The sequence below is a fragment of the Podarcis filfolensis genome (assembly GCF_964270895.1).
Source record: "Podarcis filfolensis genome assembly, chromosome: 4".
In the NCBI taxonomy this organism is placed as follows: domain Eukaryota; kingdom Metazoa; phylum Chordata; class Lepidosauria; order Squamata; family Lacertidae; genus Podarcis; species Podarcis filfolensis.
Genome location: NC_139607.1, coordinates 92385646 through 92405446, shown reverse-complemented (window position 1 = coordinate 92405446; position 19801 = coordinate 92385646). Strand labels below are relative to the sequence as shown.

The 19801-nt window shown below is 47.6% G+C and overlaps 1 protein-coding gene across 2 annotated transcripts in view; it reads left to right on the top strand.

Annotated features, from left to right (window-relative positions):
• The first annotated feature begins 1035 nt into the window (after nt 1–1035).
• Nucleotides 1036–19801, top strand: part of ANKRD42 (ankyrin repeat domain 42) — a 22358-nt gene continuing 3592 nt past the window's right edge. Inside the window, exons 1-11 of one of the 2 annotated variants that reach the window (XM_083609945.1) lie at nt 1036–1182; nt 2873–3039; nt 3685–3792; nt 5484–5603; nt 6810–6945; nt 8675–8875; nt 12000–12125; nt 12764–12869; nt 13505–13674; nt 15216–15342; nt 18838–18985. In XM_083609945.1, coding sequence (XP_083466071.1) covers nt 1158–1182; nt 2873–3039; nt 3685–3792; nt 5484–5603; nt 6810–6945; nt 8675–8875; nt 12000–12125; nt 12764–12869; nt 13505–13674; nt 15216–15342; nt 18838–18985 — 1434 coding nt within the window. In that variant the 5' untranslated portion in view covers nt 1036–1157. The remainder of the gene's footprint in view (nt 1183–2872; nt 3040–3684; nt 3793–5483; nt 5604–6809; nt 6946–8674; nt 8876–11999; nt 12126–12763; nt 12870–13504; nt 13675–15215; nt 15343–18837; nt 18986–19801) is intronic. The other variant, XM_083609946.1, reaches the window with a different exon arrangement.

Here is a 19801-nt window from a genome sequence, read left to right as displayed (position 1 = left end):
AAGGGAAGCTCCCCAAACTGTCCCAGTAGAGTTAGCCTTCAAAGTCTCCCATCAACTGACACCAAAAAGGACACAGTCTTGTGGGGTGTAGTAGTTAAGAGTGTGTTGGGCTAGGACTGGCAAGACCCGGGTTCAAATCAGCCATGAACCCTAGGCAGAGCACTCACTCTCACAGGCTTATTTTGAAAATCAAATGGGTGGGTGGGGGGAGAGAAAGGTGAGGATGTGAATAAATAAAACAGGGTGTTATTTGCAGTACTAACAGCGTTTTCAATCTCAGAGTTGGGAATGAAGTAATGAAAATAAGCAGAAAAAGACAATATGGGGGGGGGGGAAATCATATAAACAACAATTCTGTGGGAGGAGAGCAAGCAAAACTACACGTTTTGTTTTGGCCTGGGCTGAAAGGTGTCTTTGAACCGTGATAAAGCCACTTATTTGTCCGGATAGAGTATAGGGGAGGAGTTGTGTGTGTGTGTGTGTTTATGACGCTGACAACATTTGCAAGAACAATTATCTGACTGAAACAAAGCAAAACTAATCGACTTCAGAGGGCCCCCTGAATTTTGGCACAGGTGCAAAAAAACCGCAACCCACCTGCACATAGCTGTCAACTTTCAGATTTGAAAATAAGGGATCAGCAGCCTAAAAAATAAGGGATCAGCAGCCTCACTTGTCCTGGGGACAGTCTACGAGATATCTAACAATCTGGAATAGCAGCGGGAAACGGCAATGGAATAAGGGAATTTCCCCCCAAAAAAGGGAAGGTTGACAGCTATGCACCTGCGGAGCTTGTACTAAGGACTAATGGAGAAAAGAAGCCCCGTACAGGTGAGTCACCTGTGATCATTTTGGCTTTTCCCTGTAGGGGTTGAGGCGAGGAAATCGACTTCCTGTCCCTTGACTAGAGAAAGCTATGCTTTTGCTTTGCCTGAGGCTTAACTGGTGCCAACTGGTTCCCTTTCTCGCTCCCCACATCTTCAACCCCCCCACAGCTCCCCTGAGCCCAGGCAGCAGGCCGAGGGAGCATCGCAGGAAGTGTACACTGTCTCCATGGCAACGCTCCTGCAGCAGCAACAGCAAAGGAGCCAGAAAGAGGAGGAAGAAGGAGACTGAGATAACTGAGGGCTGGGGGGCTCTCCCCTGAACAAAGCACCATGCCTGATGAGGGTACCCCAGCGGGTGAGACCTGCCTTGTCTTCCTATATTTTGGGGTGTGGGTGGGCAACAACCCCAAAATATCTCCTCCTCCACCTCCTGTTTTCCTACTCTGTAGAGGGCTACCCCCTTTTTGTTTCTGAAAAAAATTCCACCTCCTCCTGTCAAGCTCCTCTGAGCATATTCAGAGTGCGTTCCCCCCTCTGTGGATCGATTGGTTCGTTATGTCTCCCCCCGCTCCCTTTAAAACAAACAAACCCTGCTATTAATTACTGCTTTGTTGGCTCCGTTACGGTAGGTTGTAGACAATGTTCGTCCTGCTCAGAGGAGGCCCATTGAAGTTAGACGTGTCCATTAATTTCAGTGCTGAGAAGGGCAAACCCTGGATCCACTCCTTGCTTTTCTTATTGTCTTTGTTAAGTGACCCTAGAACCCCTTGATGCTGAAGGGCAGTGGAGAAATTCATTAACAAAATTAAAAATTCATTAACAAAAAAATTCATTAACAAAATAAAATGGGGTGTGTTATGTGAGTGAATAATAATGTGTTTTTTTAAAATGTGCCATTGGACAAAGTGTGCCAATGGATCTCCAGAACCTGCGCCTTCCAGCAGGAAACTATGTGTGCCTTGAGCATGTACAGAGTGTATCCCAGTAGGGCATACACTTTCCTTTAAATTCCCTAGGATTAGAAAGAAGAAAGAAATCCAGGAAACAACAAAAACACTGTTCTCCTCTTCACTGCAATTCCACACCACTGATATGGACTCTCCGCTGTGGAGTCTCCTTCCTTGTAGGTTTTTAACCAGAGGTTGGATGGTCGTCTGCCATGGATGCTTTAGTTGAGATTCCTGCATTGCACGGGGTTGGGATAGATAACCTTCAGGGTCCCTTCCAACTCTACGGTGCTATGATTTTATATCCTTAGTTGTAGGTCTGACTACTGCTACTACTACTGCTACTTAAAATAATAATAATAATAATAATAATAATAATAATAATAATAATAATAAATTTATTACAGTGGTACCTCAGGTTAAGTACTTAATTCGTTCCGGAGGTCCGTTCTTAACCTGAATCAGTTCTTAACCTGAAGCACCACTTTAGCTAATGGGGCCTCCCACTGCCGCCGCGCCACCGGAGCACTATTTCTGTTCTCATCCTGAAGCAAAGTTCTTAACCCAAGGTAATATTTCTGGGTTAGCGGAGTCTGTAACCTGAAGCGTATGTAACCCGAGGTACCACTGTATTTATACCTTGCCCATCTGGCTGAGTTTCCCCAGCCACTCTGGGCGTCTCCCAATCAAGTGTTAAAAACAGTACAGCATTATATATTAAAAACTTCCCTAAACAGGGCTGCCTTCAGATTTCTTTTAAAAACAAGATAGCTGCTTATTTCCTTGACATCTGATGGGAGGGCGTTCCACAGGGCAGGTGCCACCACCGAGAAGGCCCTCTGTCTGGTTCCCTGTAACCTGGCTTCTTGTAATAAGGGAACCGCCAGAAGGCCCTCACCGCTGGATCTCAGTGTCCATATCAATATCAGTCACCACCACCACTTCCATGAATTCTGGTGAAGGAGTGAGTCAAAGGAAAGTTGGGCATTCGTCATGGCTTGACAACGGCCGCCGCTGAATTTTGCCCCATTCTACTGTCTCTCCCCCACCCCCCAACTGTGCTACTAAGTGAGTAGGGGGTCTGTTGCTCTTCTCCAGAAGCTCCGAAGAAGAAGCCCAGGTTCAGGAGCATTCATGATGCAGTCAGAGCTGGCAACGTAGAACAACTTCAGGAGATGGTGAAATGTGGAACCAGCATTAATGAAGTGGATCCGGTCTACAATTTTACACCCTTGCATTGGGCGGCCCATTCTGGGAGCCTGGAGGTAAGAGATTGTCCCAGATTGCTGTGAAGGGAAGAAGGGATATCATTATGCAGTCTCTATTGACCCTACTAAATGTCTGAGAAAACAACAAAGAGACCTATGGCTTTGCCAGGGTAAAGACTGAGTCTGTGTACACATTGTGCCTTTAAGGTAAAAGGTCAAGGACCCCTGGACGGTTAAGTCCAGTCAAAGACGACTATGGGGTTGCAGCGCTCATCTTGTTTTCAGGCTGAGGGAGCTGGCGTTTGTCCACAGACAGCTTTCTGGGTCATGTGGCCAGCATGACTAAACCGTTTCTGGTGCAACAGGACACCGTGACGGAAACCAGAGCGCATAGAAACGCCATTTGCCGCAGCAGTACCTATTTATCGTCTTGCACTGGCGTGCTTTCGAACTGCTAGGTTGGCAGGAGCTGAGACAGAGCAACGGGCGCTCACTTCATCACGGGGATTCGAATGGCCGACCTTCTGATCGGCAAGCCCAAGAGGCTCAGTGGTTTAGACCACAGCACCACCCGCATCCCTTTAAGGCACATTCAGAACACATTATTTCCCTCAAAGAATTCTGGGCACTGTAGTTTAGTCCTTTGCAAAGCTGCAATACCCAGCATCCCTTACAAGGGTTGCAAATCTGTTGTCCTTGCAGTGCTTTCAGTGGCTGCTCTGGAATGGAGCTGATAAGACGGCGGTGACAGGCCGAGGCTGGACAGCGGCTCACCTTGCTGCCATCAAAGGTCAGGATGCCTGTATGCAGGTAAGCGTCTTTGTTCACTCGTGGTCGAGGCTGGATTCAGACAACGGGGTTTATAAACCCCTTCTCGTTTGCCACTGTTGTAAGCTCTGGGATTTTGGTCTTGGGTGGGTGGATAGAGAGAAACGCATCTCCCTTTCTCAAAATATAAGGCTGTGACGATGGATAGCAGAAGATTCAAGGCAGATTAAAGAGAGTATGGCTTCACACAATTCACACATGGATGTGGTGGTGGCCACTGGATTTGATGGCTTTGTAAGTGGATTCGATTGGGAGTGGGGAATCTCAGGCCCAAATGTGCCCCCCCCAAGTCTGTCTATCTGGCCCTTGGTACTCTCCCTAGCCTATGGTTACCAGACATCCTCGTTTCTCGGGGACAGTCCCCGGATTTACAAATCTGTCCCCGGACAAAATCCGTCCCCGGAATGTCCCCAGATTTCATTTAATGTCCCCGGATTTATATTTTAAGTGTTGTAGATTTATTAGTTGGGAATGAATGGTGCGTGATTGGTTCAGCAGCACAAGACACATCATATGGGTACTTCTGGCGAGGCAAAATGGTGGATGCCACGGCAGCGAGCAGCTCCTGAAACCAGCCAGAGCCAACTATGCTACCAGGCTGGCTCCAGGCTGCTGAGACTGCTGCTGCCGCTGCCACTGCCGAGGGGGAACCGGGGATGCCCGCCGCGTCAACTGCTGCGCCCCCCCCCCCGTGATCCAAATCGAGCCAGGAGCGGGAGCACCCAGCCACCCAGCCGACTGCCCAGCTGTGCTCCGGAGCTGACACAGGGGGAAGGAGGAGAGGAGGAGAAGGAAGAGAGAGAAAGAGGAAGGAGAAAAAAGAGGGGAGCCCTGACCTTGCCGTGCCACTGAGGACAAGAACTAGGAGAGTACCGGGAGGGCAAGGACATGTGGCTGAGCCCAGGCCCGACCTGAGCCTACTCCATGGAGGCTAGTGCTCCAAGAGAGCAGGTCAGGGCCCAGAGGAAGGCTGTGCGACAGAACAGAATTTGGAAAACTAATTATCAAAAAAAGAAAAGAAAAAATATATATACAGCTACCTATCTTGCTATCTTACGTTGTAAAATGGACAAAGTATAAGAAAATAAGAAGCACTATGCTGGATCAGGCAGGAACGCGGGTGGCGCTGTGGGTTAAACTACAGAGCCTAGGACTCTAGGCTCTAGTCAGCAGTTCGAATCCCCGCGAAGGGGTGAGCTCCCGTTGCTCGGTCCCTGCTCCTGCCAACCTAGCAGTTCGAAAGCACGTCAAAGTGCAAGTAGATAAATAGGTACCGCTCCGGCGGGAAGGTAAACGGCGTTTCCGTGCACTGCTCTGGTTCGCCAGAAGTGGCTTAGTCATGCTGGCCACATGACCCGGAAGCTGGACGCCGGCTCCCTCAGCCAATAAAGTGAGGTGAGCACCGCAACCCCAGAGTCGGCCACGACTGGACCTAATGGTCAGGGGTCCCGTTACCTTTAATTTATGCTGGATCAGGCCAATGGCCCATCTAGTCCAGCAACTCGTTCTCAGAGTGGCCAATAGGATGCTTATGGGAAGCCCACAAGAGGGGTATTCTTTGGTTACTACTGTATAACATCAAAGTGTCTCTACTACATGCTATAATTTAGGTTAAGGAATTTGTGTTTCAGGATCAAATTTGGGACTAGGAACTTTGCTTTGTGTATTCACAGTCCCTTCTTCTTCATGGAGTAGATCTTGGAACTCAAGATGACCGAGGCTGCACTCCCGCCCATCTGGCAGCGACCCACGGGCAGTCATACACTTTGCAAACGATTCTGCGGAGCGGAGTAGTAAGAAAAACGCTCGTCTTGCCCTTTCCCTGCTCCTCTCCTGAGGATTGACATGCTTCTATTTCCATTGACTCACTGATCACCTTTCTAGCCTGCCCTTCCTCTAAATGGATCTCAAAGCACCCGAAAAGGTCAATCCTTTCCCCCAAGTTATCTTCAAAACAACCCTGTGAGGTAGATTAGGCTGAGAGATCATGACTGGCCAAAGGCCACTCGTTGGTCTTTATGGCAGGGGGCCAAAGTCAACATGATGCTAACCATGCCATGTCAAATGCCATGGTTGTTTTAAACATTTTAATAGCCACCAAACGGGAGACCTGATTGTCACTCAAGGAGAGGAAAGAGTTAAGTGTTCTGCCTACTACTGTGGTCCCAATGAAAATAATCTCGTCTTGGGGCTAAAAGATGCTACTGGAAATTTTTGCTGGGACCTTGGAAGGTGGAGGTGAAGAGGAGGAAAGGGTTAAGCCTGCTTTACCTAACTTGCAGCCCTGGTGAAAATCCTGCCCCTCCTTTGTGATTAATAATAACATACCCTCCAACATCTAAACGGCCAAATTCAGGACACAGTCTTCCAAGAAGCCATCTTCCCATTTTTTTCTTGCACGAGAACGGCGGCCATTTTGGATGCCGTGATCTCACACGATTTCACGCTGTGGTTTCCCCTTGGAAAAAAGTGCTTTTTCAAGCACAGCGTCCAAAAATGTGCATTTTGGGGTACCACTTAAGATTGCTGCCTTGTAGAAAGCGCTTTTTTGGGTGTGTGTGGGGGGGCATTGCAGTATGAAATTGGGACGTCTTGCTTTGGGACTTCCTGAAGGCATTTGGTTGGCCAATATGAGAAGAGGGCTAGTGGCCTGCATAGTAATTTTAGGCACACCTAGCAAGCCTTTTTTTAGGGGGCTTTTTGTCTGATCTAGCAGGACTCTTTTATGGTCTCATGTTCTGACCTCATGGGGGAATGGGCTGTAACAAGCTCCACTCTGCTACAAGATTATGGGAAACTCAATGGTCTGGGGTCTGCAGTGGCCTGACCCCCATTTTGGGGGCAGGCCTTCCTCCGGAGGCTTAGATGTCAGGCTGAAATTTCCCACTTCTGGGCATGGTGGCATCTTCCGTGCCCAGTTCTTTGAGGTCTACCAACATCCACTTCCCCAACTTAAAATCTGGAGATTTAACAAATCTGCTTTTCCTCTTTGAAACCAGGACGTCAACATTTCTGACAGGCACGATTGGAAGCCGATTCACAAGGCTGCTTTTCACGGCCGGCTGGGCTGTGTCCAGCTTCTTCTTAGATGGGGAGCTACTTTAGATGATGTGGACAACAATGGAAATCTTCCAGGTACAGAAAGGGGGGCGGGAAAGATGATCATTGTAATGGACTGGGGGAATAATGATAAGAGGGGAATCTCTTTGTTACAGAAAGACAGATAGCGAGAATAACCTGGGTCAGTGATGGTGGAAAGTGCAATGTTTCTATGTGTACTTTTTGCAAAATTTGGGTCATATCCAATGCTGCCCCTCCACTTGTGCAGCAGAATTCCATTTGGGTGATAATATTTCTCCTTCTCTTCTCAACAACCCACAACAATTCATTTTCTTGTTGTTTGCATCCATCGGTCTCAAGAGACAATGGAGTGCCCTTCTGGGGGTGAAGTCAAACTGCTGCATTAGCAGTACTGAAGTGATCTCCCCGGGGCAACAAGCCTGGCCAGTGTGTAGGGAGCTCCTGGGCTGCCCAGATGACAAGAATCCCATTTCAGCCTTGCTGATGTGGTCCAAAGGAAAGCAGATCCAGATATTTGGCATCGGCTGGGATGCAGGAGATGCTGGAAGGAGGCATACAAGGCTAAAAATTGGCTGCTGTTTCTTTAATGCTTAAAAAAGCTGAGTCAGCAGCCTGCACCAGGTTGTATATATAGAGTGAGAAATGTTAGTTTGGTTTTGGGGTTGGTTGGTTGTTTAGTGAAAGCTGGTAGTGTTGATGTGTGTGCAGTTGGTCAGTCACTTTTGCAGAAAGACTTTTAAGAATAAAAGCAGAACGTACTCTGCAAGGATACTTTTCTCGTGGACTCTTTTATGCTGACAAGGGTCCGAGGACCAGGCTGAGGCAACAAAGGCAGGTCAGAACCTTTTTTTGCTTTTTACAAGCACTGACACTAACCAACCGTCTTAGGGACTTGGCTCCGGATTTGTGCAGGGTTTGATCCTTAGCCTTTTCTTTCCTGAAGATACCCCACCCCACAAGGCAGCAGAGGTTTAGGATCAGTTTTCCTTCTCCTAGATGGACTCCCTTCCCAGGTTGATGAGCCTCACTTGCCCCTCATTTCTGCTTGTGCAGAAACTGGCTTCATAACCGTTGAACCTACTATTGGTCTTGTAAACTCAACCCACCAGAGCCTATCTTTGCATGCAGGGGAACCCCCTAACTCCCCGAGTGTTTGAGACCCATCGGCTACCCTCACCTGGTTTAACCGGCCAGTCAGAGCCGTTTCCTGGGGTGTGGTTATTGTCGCATGCTGATAGCATCTAGGGGCCACAGGTGAGATCTGAGTGCAGGGTGGGGACCAAAGGTGGACAAACTACCCCAGAAGGAGCATGATGTGTCCCCCCACCAGGGTACTATCCTTCCCCTAACACCCCATTCAATTTATAGGTGGATGTTATTGCTGCCACTGGGAAAAATCCCATAAATTGTATCCAGGTGCTGGAGAAGAAATTTTCTGTTTGAATATTGTTAGTTTGCTGGTGTGTGGGACAAACTACACATAAGGTTAAATGCATTTTTGCATCTAATCTGCAGAACTCTGCACCAATATGTTCCTCACTCTACTTTCCATTGAGTAACAGTGCTAATTGTAGTTTTAACTGTCACAGAGGTGGGGTTTTTTTTATTTGTTTGTGTTGAAAGAGAACGTTTAACGTTGCTATTTAGTTGACTGCATTTTTAAAAAAATCTGCGGGTTTTTAACTTGTAAAGCACCTTGAGAAGCCTCGCTGCTTAGAAAAGCAGTACAAAAGAAGTACTTTTGTGTGAAGTATATTAACAGTCAAAACAATCTTCCTAATAGTTCACCTGGCGGCAATGGAGGGTCACTTGCATTGCTTCAAGTTCCTGGTGAGCAAGATGCCCACACTCCTCCATGCCTTGAAAGCCAGAAATGACCATGGGGACACCCCAGGAGACCTGGCAGAGAGGTTCTACAAGGACAGCGTGGTCAACTACATTGACGATCTGGAGAAACAGAAAGACGAATTGCAAAAGGGGGACAGTGAGTACCTGGTTGCGAGGGATGGGCCATAGCTCAGTGGTGGAGCATTTGCCTTGTATGCACAAGGTCCCAGGTTCAATCCCTGACAGCCAACACACACATACACTTTAGATAATCATTATATGTAAGGTCATAAGACAGCACAGCAGAGGTTATATTTTCTGAGAATCCTCTGGAAAAACAATCTCTCAAAGGACCTGTTGATGGCATTTTACCATTGCACTGTGGAGAGCGTATTAACTTATGGTCTGTGTGTGTGGTTTGGGAGCTGCACGGCCAGGGAAAAAACAATGCTATCCAGGGTTGTAAAGACTGCAGAGAGAATAATTGGGTGCACTTTTCCCACCTTAGATCAAATCTATGCTGCCAGGTGCCATAAGAAAGTGGCAGAGATAGCGCAGGATAGTACGCACCCCGGAAATGATCTCTTTCAGCTTTTGCCTTCTGGGAGAAGGTATAGGGTTATAAAGGCCAGGACTAGCCGCCTGAGAAATAGTTTCTACGCAAATGCAATTCTGGGTCTAAACGCAGCATAAGGGGTTTCTATAGTATAGTGTATTTTAAAATGGAGTTTCAGAGTTTTTAGGGGGTTTTGAATGTTTTATGTAGTTTTTATGAAGTTTTATGTAGTTTTATGTAGTCTTGTAGTAGTTTTATGTAGTTTTATGTAGTTTTTCAATTTCATTGTTCTGCATGGGACAATGACAATAAAGATATCGTATATCATATATCGTATAATAGTGACAGTAAAAACCTGTCACTGAAATTACTAATCACAGAAGGCCTCCCTAGAAGAAAGGTCTTACACCATGATGGAAGATCATCAAGGAAGGGGCAAGGGCCAGAATTCCAGAATCTGGTAATGGACACTGAAAAGTCTCTCTTTCTGGTCCCAGTCCACCATGAGGTTTTTAAAATTACAGTGGTACCTTGGGTTAAGAACTTAATTTGTTCTGGAGGTCTGTTCTTAACCTGAAACTGTTCTTAACCTGAGGTACCACTTTAGCTAATGGGGCCTCCCGCTGCCGCCGTGCGATTTCTGTTCTTATCCTGAAGCAAAGTTCTTAACCCGAGGTACTATTTCTGGGATGGTGGAGTCTGTAACCTGAAGCGTCTGTAACCTGAGGTACCACTGTATTATTTTCAGGCCTATTTTATTGATACAGTCGTACCTTGGATCCCAAACGCCTTGTGAATCGAATGTTTTGGCTCCTGAACGCCACAAAAGTGAGTGTTCCAGTTTGCAAACGTTCTTTGGAACCCGAACATCCGGCACGGCTTCCGCGGCTTCCAATTGTGTGCAGGAAGCTCCTGCAGTCAATCGGAAGCACCACCTTGGTTATCGAACATTTTCAGAAGTCGAACGGACTTCTGGAATGGATTCCATTCGACAACCAAGGTACAACTGTACTTATCAATACAATACCCAATACAAAGTATTTTTTTTAAATACTACACTAAAATAAAACAAATACTTTAAAAATCTAATCTAAAAAGGAGCAGGAACAAAGAGAGGGCAAAAGGAAAAAGGAAAAGAAAGGGGGAAAGAGAAAGAAAAGAAAAGAAAAAAGGGGAAAGGATAAAAAGGCATCCGGTTCTCTGTCTGTCAGCTAAAAATTGTGTCCACACATTAACTATTCTATTTTCTATAAGCCAATCTTTTTTCAGTCTCACAAGTTCATCTTCTCTTTCACGTAAAAGGTCCATTTGAAGTTTCTAATCCTTAATAAATATCAACAATGATTTTTTCTCTTAAACACGTTAACTTGGCCCTCTCCGCTAATAATTTTTATCAACCATTCCTTCCATGCATTTGGAAGACAAAAGAGGGTTAGCTGAAGGCCCTGAGAAGGGATCCTCGAGACTGTTAGCCCTTGTTATGAATCATCTTCCTCAATTGGTCTTAAGAACCAGAAGTGCCCTGACTGCAGCCCAGGGCTGGTTCACGACATTTTGCCACCTGAGGCAAATCAGAAAATTGTAGTTTGTTAAGGGTGCTTCAACAAGAGGTGGCAGGAAAGAGGGTTACTGAGCTTGAATACTAGGCTTGGAATTCGTCTGCAAAGGAGTTTAAAAGACGAGCAAGTTTCTAGGCCTTATGCAAAGATGCACTTGGAAGTGGGTGAGTGATGCTCTTGAAGACACAAGCTGGGTCGCTTATCGATTGACCGGGAGGACAAGCCTTCAACGTCCTTCAGTGACTCCCGGTGATTAGCAAATTGAGAATAAATTGAAGTGAAAACTGTTGATTACGTTCTGCAAAATAAGAGGAAGTATTCAACAAGGTTTCATGCTGGGATGTGGCAATACAGTCTCCTCTGAGACTGCTGTGTGTTTGCATTGAGGGTGATTGAATATTAAGAACATAAGAAAGACCTGATAATGTGGGCCAAGGAAAGCCTTCAAACGGGACCTGAGTTCAACAGGAACTCTCCCCACTTTTTGATTTCTGGCAAGTGGGATTCAGAGGCACACTACCTCCGACAATGGAGGTAGAATATAGCAATTGTGACTAGCAGCCATTGATTCAGATGTTATTCTAAGCCATATTCACCTTGGCGGCATGACTAAATCACACCCTCCCAGTGAAAACTGATCAACTTGCTTATGCACAGATCAGAGAATCCAGCCTTTCATGGATTGCCCGGGCTCCATCACTCTCGGTTGAAATGTTTGGCTTTCTAGAACTCCTTTTCCCAACCTAAAGGTAAAGGGACCCCCGACCATTAGGTACAGTCGTGGCCGACTCTGGAGTTGCGGCACTCATCTCGCTTTATTGGCCGAGGGAGCCAGTGTACAGCTTCCGGGTCATGTGGCCAGCATGACTAAGCCGCTTCTGGCGAACCAGAGCATCGCATGGAAACGCCGTTTACCTTCCTGCCGGAGCGGTACCTATTTATCTACTTGCACTGGCGTGCTTTCGAACTGCTAGGTTGGCAGGAGCTGGGACCGAGCAACGGGAGCTCACCCCGTTACGGGGATTCGAACCGCCGACCTTCTGATCGGCAAGCCCTAGGGGCTCTGTGGTTTAACCCAGAGCGCCACCCGCGTCCCCTACCTAGTGGAGCTCTTAAACTGCTATTCGGAGGGCTGCTACACCTCCTTCTGTTGTCTCTCTGCATAGATTTAGCATTTCCAGGCCACAATGCTGCTTTCAGAGGGGACGTGGACACATTAAGAACATTGCTGGAAAACCGTATCATCACTGTTAATGAAAGGGACGATCAGGGATCCACACTCTTGCACAAAGGTTAGTGAGTGTCGTGTTTTCATATTGCTATTCTCTTCCTACCAAAATCATTCACTCCTGTTTTCAAAGTGGCTGCCTTTCTGCCCTTCTTGCATTTAATTTCCGTCTGTTCCCACTTGCTCACATCCTTCTATGTGTATTAAATGCTTGCCAGTATAGGAGAATGCTTCATGCATCTGGTAACAGGGGCTTGTGGTCTACAAAAAGCTTAAAGGTAAAGGGGACCTGGCCGAGGGAGCCGGCGTACAGCTTCCGGGTCATGTGGCCAGCATGACTAAGCCGCTTCTGGCGAACCAGAGCAGTGCACGGAAACGCTGTTTACCTTCCCGCTGGAGCGGTACCTATTTATCTACTTGCACTTTGATGTGCTTTTGAACCGCTAGGTTGGCAGGAACTGGGACCGAGCAACAGGAGCTCACCCCGTCACGGGGATTCGAACCGCCGACCTTCTGATCGGCAAGCCCTAGGCTCTGTGGTTTAGCACACAGCGCCACCCATGGCCCTAAAAAGCTTACGATGCAGCAAATTCAAAGTGCCACAACATTCTTTGTTGCTTTGCTGCCACGCAGACGAACATGGCTGCACCCAATGGAAATGGCCGCCTTTAACGTTTTATTTCCTTCTCTTTCACCCTGTAGCTGCTGGACAAGGTCATTTGCATGTCCTGGAGTGGCTGATCAACAGGGAAGCAGACTGCAACATTCCCAACGACGCTGGAGAGACACCCAAAGACGTTGCCAAGAGGTGTCCATTTATAACACTTGGCTGGGGATTCTCTTGGGATTTGTCCTGGCTAATCTGGACTAAATCTCACTGGGCTTCCGTTCAGGCCAAAGCGCCAGGGTTGATTTAACTCTGCCACGTTGAAGATCCAGTTTGCAAAGCTCTGCTGGGAGACATATTCTGGGGGAGCTTGTACACCTTTGGTCCCCACCCTCCACTCAGCTCTCACTTGTGGCTCCTAGAAGCTGTCAGCACGCGACATGCCTGGCATCTTGAGCTAAGGCTGGGAAAGTTATGTGAGTCACTGCCAGCCAGTATAGGCTGTGCTGTGCAGCCAGAAGAACCAAGGGTCTAAACCCTTTATGATCCTCCAATCCTCCAATCAATTAACTGCGCGACTCTGGTGGGAGGATGTTCTCCAAGTGGTGAACTCTCCTTTGTTGGAGGTTTTTGAACAGAGTTTGGGTGGCCACCTGTGATTCCTGCATTGCAGGGAGCTGGACCACATGACCCCTGGGGTCATCACTGCAATTCTGTGATTCTAAGTGGGAGCTGCCACTAAACTGGAGGCAGCACAAATTGCCATCGGTGGCGGAAACCCCGGTTGCCGTCTCACGTTCCCCAATGACCTCCTAACGGGAATCTGATCCGCGTAGGTTTGCCCAGCTGGCCACTGTGGAGTACCTAAGGCAAAAGATGGGGAACGACTCTGATGAGGAGATCGACGTCGACGACCCACGGTTCTTTGAAAGTCATGGCGTGGAAGGGAGCACCGACAGCAAGAGCGACGTGTATAGCAAGAAACAGGACCGAGCAGATAGTCGCGGTGAGTTGTGGGCCTTCCTCTCTCCATTTAGGGGGAAGAAAGGGCTAAGGGCAGAAGGGTAGGAAGTCCAGCAGGTGGACACCTGCCTGGCATCAGCTGGCAGGTGGGCAGCCATGTTTGAGGGGCCTGTAGCCAGATTTGTGGCCCTTCTCCTCTCCAGCCTCTGCTTCTGCCTCCGCTTCTGGGCTGCTCTCTGCCACAGCCTCTTCCTGCTCACTAAACACTGTTGCCCCTTTAGCTTCCGACACCTCCTCCTCCCAGTCTGCTCCCTCTGATCACTCATCATCATCATCCCACCTTCCCTGGCTCTGAGCCTTCTTCCCCTGGGGGTTCCCCAGCTGGTGCCTGCCACCACTCCTCTGCATCCAGCCAGTTCATGACAGCTGCACACAGATGGAAGTTCTGGAGCTCCCCACCCAAAGGGTGTAGGAAGAGCCTTCCTGGATCCAAATATCCACCATGGCCAACGGCCACTGATAGACCCCTTCTCCCTGCATTGCCTAATAACCCTTCTCTTTCAGAGGTGGTTTTCCTAGCGAATAGGCATCGGGGACGATGCCTCCTGGTTTGGGCCAGATACCTAGAGAGAACTCACTAGAACTTGGGACCACCCAATGAAGCTCAGTGTTGGAAGGTTCAGGACAGACAAAACAATTCCTTCACGCAGCACACGGTTAAGCCGTGGATTTGCGCCCACCAGAAGCAGTGATGGCTGTCAACTTGGATGGTTTTAAAAAGAGGATGAAGGCTATCAATGGATGCTAGACACAGTGGCTAAGTTCTCCTCCTGCTGTTTTTTTTAATACATTTTTATTGGTTTTTTACATATCATTTCCAACAATCATTTAACATTACCTTATACAGTATTTTAGACTTCCGTCAACAACCTCTGGTGATTTTCCGTTCTTTATCACTTATTCTGCATTTCTTAATTTCTCTATTACTCTTAATTATTGTTAACTAGCAATTCTCTTCATAGTCTTTCTTGCAATATTTCCAATAGTCCTCCTTACAGAACTTCTTGCAGTCCTACTAGCATAATCTGTTCATCACAATTACTTTTCAAATACCGTAGTTCATATATTTACTCCGGTCTTCTAAGAATCTCTGGTCCTGCAGGTTTCGAATCCTTCCTGTTAATTTATCTAATTCTGCATAGTCCATTAAATTCACCCACTGTTCTTCTTTCGCCAGTAATTCTTCTTGCTTCCGTTTTTGTGCCAATAATATTCTTGCTGCCGTCATTGCGTATAAAAACAACTTGCAATCCTGTCTATTAATATCATCTCCTACAATGCCAAGTAAAAAAGCTTCTGGTTTCTTAATAAATGTATATTTCAACATCTTTTTAGTTCTCCCTCTGATGTTGGAGGCAGAAAGCCTCCAAATACCAGCTGTGGAGACGGGTGGAGGGAGAGCGCTGTTGCACTCAGGTGTTGCTTGAAGTTTCCCCTTGGACACACTGTGGGAACAGAGTGCTAGGGAAGATGGGGTTTCGGCTGGTCCAGCCGGCTCCGCTGACGTTCTGTGATCTGTTGCAGAAAGAGCCTATCAGAAAATGGAAGAGCTGAAGAATCTCCTGGAAATCGCCACCAGCGATTACAAGCAGCTGGGAGGGATCACCCCCGAGGAGAGGCAGATCAAGATTAAAGAGAGGCAGCTTCTCAGGTAAGAGCTTTGCAACACGGCCTCTGGTTTTCGTGAAACTCTGGTTTTCATGAAACTCTTGGGGTTCACAGTTCTGAGGGAAAGTGGTTGTGGCGTTTGCCCTCCTAGGTGTGTGACATCATACTGGGTTCATAGGGAAAGGGTTAACTAGTTATAAAATGATTATCTAATGGGAACCCAAGGGGCAGAGTTAACTGTGTATAAGGTTTAAGCACAGAGGTTTTTTAGGGAGTTAGAGTTGTTGAGAAGACAGTCTGGAGTTAGAAGAGAGAGAGAAGATAAGTCGGTGGGCTGGGGTAGTCTGGTGTGAGAGAATTTGTTAAGAGGAGTCAGTCAAACAGCTGAGATAATCAGTCAGAAGGTATTAGGAAGGTATAGGCCAGTAAAGAAACTAAAGTTAAGATACTGACAGGAATATTATGTGAGAAACCGTAAACTTGTTAATGTTTGTAAAATAAACTTGGTTTTTTGGGGTTCACTTTTAACAACTGACTGGACTCAGTGTTTTACCAGAGAGTAACTGGTTGGTGGCAGCGGGGAAGCGAGCACAGTGGTGGCACAGGGATCAATAGACCGTTAAACGTCCAGGGATCCTGTGTGATCACCACAGTGGTGCTGTAACAACTCCCCCACCCTGTAAAATTTATGCACTTCTTGATCGTTTTAAAAAAGAAGACACCCGAACGCCATTTACACAAATATAAGACAATAAAATCATAGAATCCTAGAGTTGGAAGAGACCACAAGGGCCATCGAGTCCAACCCCCTGCCAAGCAGGAAACACCATCAGAGCACTCCTGACATATGGTTGTCAAGCCTCTGCTTAAAGACCTCCAAAGAAGGAGACTCCACCACACTCCTTGGCAGCAAATTCCGCTGTCGAACAGCTCTTACTGTCAGGAAGTTCTTCCTAATGTTTAAGTGGAATCTTCTTTCTTGTAGTTTGGAACCATTGTTCCGTGTCCGCTTCTCTGGAGCAGCAGAAAACAACCTTTCTCCCTCCTCTATGTGACATCCTTTTATATATTTGAACATGGCTATCATATCACCCCTTAACCTCCTCTTCTCCAGGCTAAACATGCCCAGCTCCCTTAGCCGTTCCTCATAAGGCATCGTTTCCAGGCCTTTGACCATTTTGGTTGCCCTCCTCTGGACATGTTCCAGTTTGTCAGTGTCCTTCTTGAACTGTGGTGCCCAGAACTGGACACAGTACTCCAGGTGAGGTCTGACCAGAGCAGAATACAGTGGCACTATTACTTCCCTTGATCTAGATGCTATACTCAAGGAGGGGAAAAAATGCAGCTGTATTTTAAAACATGCAAAAGTTAAAATACTAAAGCTGGTTAAAATCAACTCGACTTTCTAAGCACCTAGGTAGCCTTGTCTAAACAAGAATGTTTTCAGTAGGCACTGAGAATAGTATAGCGAAGGCGCTTGCTTGATCTCAATAGGCAGGGAGTTCCAAAGTTAAGGTGCTGCTGCACAAAATGATGAAGGTCTTGAAAAAGCAGAGTGGGTATTAAGCACTCAAGTTGGCACATGTATCAATGGCTCGTGTGGCTTCACCACCATCCATTTATATGGACGCGGGTGGCGCTGTGGGTTAAACCACAGAGCCTAGGGCTTGCCGATCAGTAGGTCGGTGGTTCAAATCCCCATGACGGGGTGAGCTCCCGTTGCTTGGTCCTTGCTCCTGCCAACCTAGCAGTTCGAAAGCACGTCAAAGTGCAAGTAGATAAATAGGTACCACTCCGGCGAGAAGGTAAACGGCATTTCTGTGCACTGCTCTGGTTCGCCAGAAGCGGCTTAGTCATGCTGGCCACATGACCCGGAAGCTGTACGCCGGCTCCCTCGGCCAGTAAAGCGAGATGAGCGCCGCAACCCCAGAGTCGGCCACGACTGTACCTAATGGTCAAGGTCCTTTTCCACAAAATGGTGCCCAAAGTGCCTCTCAACATTCATAAGCAATGACAATATATAACTCAAAAACAAATGAGAAACAATAAGCAGTATGTTGGCATCTCTGGGCATGAATGTGTGTGTTGGAGGAATGGGACTTTGGAGAGATGGCAGTGCCGAGAGCCCCGTTTGGCAGATTGCAGGTATTCGTCTGCCCTGTCCCTTGTCGACAGAAATTTTAAGATCTTGCTTAAAACTTTGTTGCTTTGCTGCCCTCTGCCGGCTATTGTGCATGGGAGACCAGCCACACACAACGCTTGCTTGAAAAGCTGCCAAGGCTTTGTTGGACGACCAAAAGCGGGTTTAATTTGGTTCATGTGGCCAAAAGTCTTTGCCACATAGATTGCTGCGTGTCTTCTGCAGCCAGAACAGTGGCTTATAGGTGTCATTTGGGGTTTTTGATACCAGGGGTCACCAACCTTTTTAGTTCCCAGGGCATGTTTGGATTCACGAGTGTGTGCGTAGGTGCCACCTACTCTGGTCCTTTTTCACTGGTTGGCTTTGGATCAGAATCCTACCCCAAGCGTCAGAAAGAGTGCGTATGTATGCATGCATTGTGCACCAGTGGTGGCTGGTGCCCATTGGAACTGGCAAGGCAGAAGGCGGGGAACCCAAACTGCAGATGGAGTCAGTGCCAATGACAGGTTGAGCCAACCAATTCTGGTTTTGTCCTCATCCTTCTCTTCCTTGCTTTGTTCTACATGGATAGGCAGTGCTACCCTACGGACTGGTTGTAAGCCGTAAAGAGGCAGATGGGGGCTGGCTGAGGGCAGGCTGGTGGGGCAGTGCCCTGTTTGCCCTAACAGATCAACCTCCAACGATGCGCACAAACAAACTTCAATCCTCCAATGGAGCTGGGTAAAAGTAGGACCCAGTGGGATCAATCTGAGCCTTGAAAAGGCCATAGAGCTGAAAGAGGAAGTGGGAAAGAGCGCCACTCTTCTGACTTCCTCCTCCAGCTCCATGTACTTTTCAAGAAAGAGAAAAGAAAACCACCTGCATCAACTCATGACCAAGGGGAAAATGAGAGAGGTGGAGCTAAGAGACTTCAGAGGACCAGGGAAGACTTCAAGGGCACCATCGGGCACAACCTTGGCAGCCCTTGTGCTTCTCAGTGGGTGGAGTGGAAGCAGACTTTACTAGGGTGTTTTAAAATTACATTTCTATACCACCTTTTTCTGGTGTACATGGTTTTTCTCTTCCTCCCCATTGCACCCTCACAACAAGCCTGTGATGTAGTTTGGCTAAGAGATGGTGATCGGTTCAAGGTCACCCAGTGAGCTTCCTGGCTGAGTGGGGATTCAAACCCTGCTCTCCAGTCTTCTCAGCGCCGTCTTGGTTTTCTGCAGGTAAAAGTGGGAGACGGTGGAACTGACTCCCTCGGAAGTTGGTGGGTTTCTCCTTCCTTGGAGGTTTTAAAGCAGAGTTTGAGTAGCCACCTGCCATGGATTCTTTAGTTGAGATTCCTGCATTGCCAGGGGTTGGATTATGATGACCCCCGGCGCCCCTTCCAACGCTACAATCCTGTGATTGCAGGACCATTGGTGATCTGCAGGAGCAGCTGGAGTACGAGCGGCTACGACGGGAGAAGCTGGAGGCAGAGCTGGATCAGTGCCGGGAAGAGATCGGGAAACTCACAGAGCAGCAGGAGAAACCCCAGATCCCCACACCCGCTATCACAGCAGTAAGTCTCCTTGTGTTGCTTACAGTTTCTTCAGATAATGCAAAGCAAGGCCAGTGGAAGCAGATGCTGCAGCCCCAAACACTCAAACAGTGGACCGTTGACAGCTGACGCCTGTCCTGGACCGAACGTCCGACGTGGTTTCTGCATGAGTTCAGGAAGCTCCTGCAGCCAATCGGAAGCCGCGCCTTGGTTATCCAATGTTTTTGGAAGTCGAACGGACTTCCGGAATGGATTACGTTTGAGAACCAAGGTACAACTCTACAGTGGTACCTCAGTTTTTGAACACAATCTGTTCTGGAAAACCGGTCGACTTCTGAAATGTTTGAAAACCAAAAACTCAATATGGAAAACTCAAACAGGAGGCCGCCTAGGAAGTTAGACTTCCGAGGCATGTTCAAAAACCGGAGCATTTACTTCCGGGTTTTCGGCGTTCGAAAAGCAAAGAGATGGAGATGTCCGAAAACCGAGGTACCACTGTATTTATCCTGGGTGAAAGAAGGGTGAGGAACATTAATATGTGGTTGGTCTTAACGCCTTATCAACCACAGCCAGGGATGGTAGGAGTTGTGACTCTCTGGGTGTAGCTGGACTACAGATTCCCCATCCCTGCCTAGGACTTTCACAGTAGCTGATGGCATACGGCAGTAATGCGATCTTTCTGTGTACAGGGAGCCTTTAATCTGTTCCACCATGCCCAGCCCCTTGCAGATTACTTCCTGATCCACAGCCTGAAGCTGCAGAGGTCAGGAAGTGCTTCCACACTTGACAACGCCAGATGTGATAAACCAGCACACCAAAGAAATATTAGAAAAGCAA